The sequence below is a fragment of the Lipotes vexillifer genome, unplaced genomic scaffold (assembly GCF_000442215.2).
Source record: "Lipotes vexillifer unplaced genomic scaffold, Lipotes_vexillifer_v1.1 scaffold126, whole genome shotgun sequence".
Taxonomy (NCBI): Eukaryota; Metazoa; Chordata; class Mammalia; order Artiodactyla; family Lipotidae; genus Lipotes; species Lipotes vexillifer.
The window spans coordinates 1,119,949-1,128,016 of record NW_006778324.1 but is presented as its reverse complement, the minus strand read 5'-3'; the positions used below and the strand labels follow the sequence as shown (position 1 = coordinate 1,128,016).

At 50.2% G+C, this 8,068-nt stretch overlaps 1 protein-coding gene across 1 annotated transcript; it reads right to left on the bottom strand.

Moving 5' to 3' along the window:
* Positions 1–2,108: 2,108 nt before the first annotated feature.
* Positions 2,109–4,940, bottom strand: FBXO39 (F-box protein 39). The gene is made up of 3 exons (XM_007451600.1): positions 3,835–4,940; positions 2,812–2,988; positions 2,109–2,450 (listed from the first exon to the last, which is right to left on the bottom strand). The coding sequence occupies exons 1-3, from the start codon at positions 4,858–4,860 to the stop codon at positions 2,322–2,324; spliced, it is 1,332 nt and encodes a 443-aa protein (XP_007451662.1). The 5' UTR covers positions 4,861–4,940; the 3' UTR covers positions 2,109–2,321.
* Positions 4,941–8,068: the final 3,128 nt, after the last annotated feature.

Genomic DNA, 8,068 nt, shown 5'->3' with positions numbered 1-8,068 from the left:
GGTTTCAGCAACTAAGACCTGGGAGCTCTCCTTTGATTATAACCAAGCAGGACCCTATGGGGCCTTTCTGGGACAGATACCCCTTACCCTCTGCCACCTCTTGTCTGCAGAAAAACTTTAGCCAAAGAATAAATTTAATAAGACAAGAAAATGCAGAAAGAAATGCAAACAGTCAAAGAAGACAAAATAATCATAGTTTTAACCATTAAGGAAAGTCAAGGACATTTAGTTCCTCCTCAAGGGCTACAGATAATATTCTGAGCCACATCCTTTGAGCTGTTTTACAGATACTGAAACCTCCACCAGGTGGAAGAAGTTACCTACATGATGACCAGACTGTGGCCATGACATGAGCTGCTCCATCTTGCACAATTCCAAGAACTGGCCTCAAGGAAATGGGAACAAAGCGACCCTGGAACTGAAGATTAACTGTACTTAAAACAATCAAGATGATGCTGATCAGACCTCTGCATGACCAATTTCAAGGTGACTGTTGGCGCTGACTGTGCTGTCCTGCACGTAGCCCCCCACCCACCTGTGCAACCCTAGAACTCCCCTTTAAAAGCTCTTGCCCCTGATCAACAGTGGGGAGTTGGTTCTTTGGGACATGAGTCCACCTTCTCCCCAGGATTGCTGGCTTCCTCAACAAACCTATCTTTCCTTTTACCCAACAGTTGTCTCTCAGTATTGGATTCTTGAGTGACAAGCCGCAGAACCCGAGTTTGGTAACAAGATAGGGACTCCACACCACTTGCCAGTGTTGATCTTTTCTGAATGTTCATGAAACAGGAACCATAGGCACCCAACAGCATTGCAGGGACATTCAGATATGACAGTGAATGTGGAAATCCTGTGAAAATTGAAAAGCACTGGATACATATGAACTTGAACAAAGACCTGAAAAGCTAAGCATAAATATGGACACAACATACAAAAGATAAGATAAAATCGCAAGTGAGACACTTGTCAAAATGTTCTGAGATACATTAATTTTTATCTATTGGAAACCCCCCCTATAAGCAACTATATGCACAAAAATCTCAAAAGACCGAAAGCAATCTATGTCAATGGCATGGGCTCAGGAATTTGCCCTTATTCCCTGTTTAAAACCCATCAGATTTCCCTGTGACTATAAAAATGACACATGGTCTTTGTAGAAAATTTGAGAGATAGGGTAAAGCATGAACAGGGAAATAAAAATCACCCATAATCCCACCACCCAGAGATAACTATTAAGATTTTTGGTATATCTCTTCTATGCTTAAAAAAAACCCTGTAGGGCTTCCCTGGTGGCGCAGTGGTTGAGGGTCCGCCTGCCGATGCAGGGGACACGGGTTCGTGCCCCGGTCCGGGAAGATCCCACATGCCGCGGCACAGCTGGGCCTGTGAGCCATGGCCGCTGGGCTGCGCGTCTGGAGCCTGTGCTCCGCAACGGGAGAGGCCACAACAGTGGGAGGCCCGCGTACCGCAAAAAAACCCAAACAAACCTGTATTTGTGTTTTTACATGATTGGTATCACGCTAAACACAGTTTCACTTAACATCACATTAGGAATAGTTCTCCAGGACATCACAGATTCTTTGTGAATATGAGTGTAAAGGCCACTTCTGGTTCAGCCCCACATGAGAACTGAACGTTTGTAGCAGGCTGGGCGCCATGCTGCCTGGATGGGGAATAAAGGAGACACCAGAAAAGCAGATGCGGGAGACCCGAGTCCACAACACTGATAAATTAGGGGCTGATCTCCTGTGGGATTGAGTTCCGGCTCAGAGCAGGCTCCTTCTAAACGAGGGAATTTCCCTGCTTCACTCTAGGATGTGCTGGTGAATTTCTTTCATCTGAGATCAGGCCTGGCCAGCGTCAGTGGCAGAAGGCTCTCATGTGAAGGTCAGCCAGGATAGAAAGTGTTTCTGAACTGACACTGACAGTCAGTGGAAAATGCAGCTCTATTTGCTCTCTGGCTACTTACACCTTTTCCGGAGGGAGATTAGCAAGAGTCAGGGTCCCCGAGTAAGACACTGCTCCAAGCGGCTTTGGGCTTTCAGCTCTGTGGCTGAGTGAGGGTCAAAAAGCAAAACCAAATGACAAAAAAAGAAATCACACCCAGATAGTTGGTAAAGATAGCACTTTAAAGTCACCTGGGGTCTTCACATGACCAGAAGTCCCAGCCGTTGCTGGGGTGTCATGTTGGTGTGAAACTAGCAATGAGGAGAGAGAGGAGAAAAAGGGGTGGGGGTAAGGGATGCCCAAAGTGTCATTCTGTGAGGCTCGGATTGTCAAGTTCAAAGTGCTCTTGCCTTTCTTCCTCTGGAGAGCGCTCCTTACATCATGGAGTAAGCGACGACAAAATAGTTAAACTCTGAATCGATCAGCCTTCTGTACTTCCTGTAAATTTCCCGCAGTGTCCTGTCCTCTTCATGCGTCTCATATCTGTTTGTATAAATTCTCACCTGTGCCGATAGACAAACACCCCCGCGTGTGTGCACACACACACACACACACACACACACACACACACACACACAGTGGCTACATCACCCAGACCCCGAAGACAATCTGAATGATACACACGTACACTTGTTGGCAGAACCAGGAAAAGCCCAAACCCAACTAAGGATGAAAGCTCCAGATTCCCTTCCGTGAAATTGTTAACTTCCAATGGACAGACTTGTGAGACGTCCACCCCCCATGCCCTGCCTCACTCCTGACCTTCATCCCAGAGCAGGAACGCTGGGGCTGGACGCCTGCCCACCCAGGGCCCTGGATGCCCTTGCCCGATCCCCGTGGAACCCACCCCGGGCGGGCTCTTACCTTGAGTGTGCGCAGGGCACACCGCCCTTCTTCCTGACTCTTCAGGATCTGCTCCACAAACTTAACATCAAGGAAAGCCCAGATTTTGAAGGAAAACAACTCCCTGCAGGATAAGATGAGGAGGTGCAGCTCCTCGTCCAGAGACTCATGGTTGTTGTTGAACTCAAAAGTTAATTTCTGGAAAAGCACCAAAGGGGAAGATGGATGTGGACAGAGATGCTGGGACTGGCTGGATCATTTCCTAACACTTTCATGACCTGGCTTTGGCCTGGTAGCCCATGGTGCTTTAGATAAGGGGCACTGGACAAGCAGTAGTCGGAAGGAGGGATTTGGGAATGAAAGTGATCTCATCCAAATTTATGAAACTTGGAGTTTCAAGGCAACGTATCTGGAGTCTGGAGACCAAAGTGGTGGTCCTGGCCCCGCGATGGACTAGCCAGGTGACCATGAGCAGCACCGAATAGTTATGATGTCTGCCTGCCCACTTCAGGGCTGTGTGAGCGTAAATGAGCTCTTAGCACTTTGTCATCCCTCACTGTTAGTAGTGGTACTTATACGCTTGAGTATCAGTCCTCACAGCCTTCTGAGAGGTCTCTGGGGGGGGGACACAATGATCCCGATTTTATAGATGGGGAGCTGCCCACACCTCTGAGCTCTTCTGTAACTTGGGTCAAATTTGGCTTTTTGTCTGGTTTGGAGTCACACTGGGTCCTGTGTGCTGCTGTGACTGCTTCTCACCTGTAGACGCACCTGCATGTCCAGGCCTCACAGCTCTGAGCCAGGGATATAGGAGCTCTCCTTGGTCGACAGCCAATTAGGAATTGGTTCCACGTATAGGAAGTGAGCGGTAGCTTTTGTCCTCTGCTGTGGTCTTGGGGACCAGGGGAGGCTTAGTTTGGTGACGTTTCCCAGAACCTCAGTTTGACCTTGAGTGAGTGTGTGCAAGCCCAGCCAAGAGCAGGTAGCAGGAACCTGAGGGGCAGCCACTCCTCACAAGCCTCCCAGCCCTCGGCTCATACCTACCTGCAGAGTGTGCCGGAAGGTGGGCAGGAGATCCGTCAGAGTGGGCTTCATGGAGCAGTCGGGGCTGCTGAATGAGCAGTTTCTCAGACTGATGCTCCTGATTGGGATCTCGTGCAGGAGGATCCGGGCCAAGCGTTTATACTTCACGACTTTCTCAAAGGAGAAGCTGACCTTCAGGTTGGTGGCATACCTGGCCAGCTTGGCCCAGGACACGCCCCAGACGACCTGCCCGTGGGGGTCGTGGATGTGGCACTTGATGTTCATGCTCCAGAGCGTGCCGGCATTGTTCTCACACAGGTTCTCCAGCAGCTCATCGGAGATGCAGTTGTAGTTGAGGGTCAGGGACACCAGGCTGCGGAACGTGGCCATGGTCTTGTTGAACTGGGGGCTGCTGTAGACAGCGAGGTGGTGGCTGAAGAAGTCCTCGATGTTGAGCTCCGACACCACATTCTCTTTCCTTAAGCAGCTCAGGGAGTCGAGGATGTGGCAGCCCTGCTCCACGGTGAGCCTAGCCCCTTTCAGGCTGAGATAACCCAGGTGTTTGCCCATTTTGTTCAAGAATGAGCTCAAGCTTTTCAAGAACAACCTTCTGATGCTGTTCCTCCAGACCAGGCGGTCCAGTTCCAGGTGCTGGATGGAGAGAGATTTCAGACGGTTGTTTCTCTTGCCCAGACACGAGAGAAGGCCTTGCATGGTGACCTGGAACTTCCTGGTCAGGACAACGCTGTAAGGATTCAGGAATTTGATCTCCAGGTGCTCCAGATAACGACCAAATTTCTTAACATACCAAACAGCCGACTCAAATTCGTACGCGTGTACCCTGGAAGGTCTCCCACTAAACGTGATGGTCCTGTATCGCCAGAGGTCAGCCGAATACATCATCTGGTTCCACTTTCTGCAGACAAGGGCTGCTCTGGACCTGTCCTCGTCTCCTAGCCACCAGAAAATACAACGTAGGCACACATCGGGCAGGGTGGCCCAGCAGCTCTGGTCTTGAGGCTGGATCAGTTGGCTTTCTTCGTCCATCAAGGAACCGGGATGTCCACTGCAGCTGTGTGGTGGGCAGGGCTTCCAAAAATGAGGAAAGAAAAGCAATCACTTGTTTTCTGTGGGGAGTAAAAAGGAAGAGCCATTACCTGCCAAACACATATTAAACCCAATGGAACAAACTTGCACTATGGCCCCATGTGTAGGTACTGGGCTGGTGCAGGGGGTGCAATGATAAATCCACCGTACTGTGCACACCTGCAAGGAGTCACAGCCCATCAGGGGTCTAACAGGGACATAGACCAGGACTCAATGACAGCACTGTGGGAGACATGAAAATCCTCAGGCGTATTCATGGTGTAGGGTGGCACAAACGGGGGTATTAGTTCTGTCTGTGTAAGAAAAAGTAGAGAGGGCTGCTCAGAGGAGGTGGCATCTGAGCTGGGTTTTGCAGGGTGAGTAGGATTTGCAAGGCAGACAGGTTGGTAGTGGAGGAACTGGTATATTCCAGGCAGAGGGAACAAGATGGGCAAAGCCACAGAACTGTGAGTATGCGTGATGTGTTCACATTCACGGAACTAAAAATTGCTTGGAGCTTAACTTGTGAGGGTCAGGGAGTGACGGAACTGGAGCTGGAGCAGTGGGAGGTGCTGGTTCAAGGGCATCATTCAAGATGCTCTGAATGATGTGATAAAGGCTGTGTCCTACAGCCAGGGATTGTCACTGTCCCCTCTCCCTAAGACTTTGGAATTCTGACATCTTCTCTGGATGAGAATCAGTGTCTGTGTTGAGCGACATTGCTGATGGCTGTGTTTATATTCAAAAGGTGCAGCAGCAGAACAAAGGTGGAGAACCTCAGCTGAGGTCAGGGCAGGTCGAAGGATCACACGCCCAGAAGTGACGTGGTCAGTCTTGAGGTAAAGAAAGAGTACTCTGGGGGAATGGAGGAAGGATGGTCCATAGTAGAGGCCAGGCTTGAAGCCTGGGACTAGGGTGGTATTATAGTGGGAATCAGGGTGGGTAGTGAGTTCTTTGGCAGACATGATTTGGTAACTGGTGAACACCTGAACCGGGAGGACTGAAAGGTCTCTGACTTGGCTGTTGGATTGCAGGTGGTATCCCCAGCCAGGCTAGGGAGTCCCAGGGAAGAACTGGGCTAAGGCCCCGCCAGATACACTGAGCCCTCGGTCAGCCTTTTCATAGCCATCTGCTGTAATCTTCATGGCTTTGCTTTCAATGTTTCCCCTGCCTGGGAACTTTATGTCTCCCAAACCCCCCATTTTTAAAGTTCAAGCCCTACCACTCCATAAAGCTTTTATTGGCTTCTTTACCAGGTAACCCAAGATCATTCATTGTGGTTCACAAAAACTCAGAGCTGGAAGAGATCTGAGAATTGATTTTTTTTTTTTTAACCCGTGGAAACTAGGCACAGAGAGGTGAAGGGGCTTGCCCATGGTCACACAGCAAATTAGTACCAAGACTCAGGCTAGACCTGGGCTTTCTTACTCTTTCTCTTATACTTTTTTCCTACCTCCACTTTTCAGGCCTTGGGTTCAGAGGGACAAGTTAATCATAATTTTCAGTTCAGGACAGACACTTGTCTGTGCAAGACCTCTCTTTGATTCTATTTATTCATTTATTCCCTTTTAATTCTATGTCCCACTCCATTGCTCCCCACCACAGGCAACTATTCCAGTGTGTTTGATGTGCTGCTTTTTGTTTGTGTGCGTGCTTGCCAAATGTGTGTTCAGCGTCTGTAAGCATCATTCACGTTGCCCCGTGTACGTCTCACACGGCATCTGTCATCTGAATAGACCCGGTGGTGGGTATCCCCTTCTCTCTCTTACCCACTCTCCCTGTGATGGACCCCCAGGCCTCTTCCAGCTCCCCCCAACAGCACAGTGGCGATGAGCATCCTCAAGCAAGCTCCCATAGGGGACCTATTTTGGGGTCTTCCCCCGTGCCTCTGTCCTCCCTACCCCATGATCACCTACAGAACAATTTGGCCCCTGCCTCCAGCCGGCCCTCCCATCTCCCACCCAGACAGACTTCCACACGAGAACTGGTAGCAGCCTGCCCCCACCCAGGACACAGGGCTCCAGTGGGGTCAGCCGGCTCCCCTTCTCTTTCCCCTCTCTCTCTCAGTGTCCATCCTTAGTATAATCTAAGCCTTTCTCTCCCAGAAACCCACACACTCCTTGAGACTAGGGATAGCCTCATTCTTCTTTTGAGGAAGTTCTTAAACATTTAACTAATGAAGAAATAAGATTGTGTCTTCAATCACATATAAACTGCCCGGGGCTAGGGGACTCCACGGCACTTAGTAAGGAGCAAGCCACCTAAAAGATGCTCAAGAAAAGCTAAACCAGGGAATTCCCTGGCCGTCCAGTGGTTAGGACTCCTCACTTCCACTGCAGGGGGCACCAGTTAGATCCCTGTTCAGGGAACTAAGATCCCACAAGCCTCCCAGAGCGGTCAAGGGAAAAGAAAAGAAAAGAAAAGAAAAGAAAAGAAAAAAGCTAAACCAGTTAGAAAGCTAATCGAAGCCCTTTGACTCGGCAAGGTCACAGGGTCTGAAGAATTATCAGACACTTTAAGCCATGGGGGGCAGGGGGATTGGAAGAACATCTTTGGTGGGCTGGAAAAGGTGTTGCAAGTGGTCCAAAAGTCATGTCACCGCCTGGAACCTCCCCTCTTGTAGCTTGGTGTGTTGTATCCTGGTTCTGTCAACTGCGGTACGTGACCTTAGGCAAGTTAATTAATTTATTTATGCCTCAGTCTCCACATCTGTAAATATGGGTAATAATAGTACCTTTCTCCTAGCGTTGGGGGGATTAAACGGGCTGATATACGGAAAGCACCAGAACAGTGCCTGGCACACAGTAAATGTTATACAAGTGTTTGCTGCCATCAGAAAGTGGGTGGCAAGGTGCCTCCAAAACATCCCTGTAGGGAAGGTATTTACAAATGGTAGGTTAGGAAAGTGTCCCGGTGAGATGGCGTGCTAGGTGGGGAGCGGGATTCCAACCCAGCCTAAGGACGCTGGAACCTAGGCTGGGTTTACCACGTCACACAGCTGCCAAGCCTGGGAGGAAACCTGGGTGTCCGATCACCCGGGGAGGGGAGGTGGCCCAGGAGCCTCGCAGGGGCGGCAGGTGATAAGGGCAGCCCCGCACCCCCGCGCTGGCCTCGGGCCGTCCCCGGCCTGCGCCCGCTCGCGCCGCCTTACCCGCTGCTCGGCGCGACC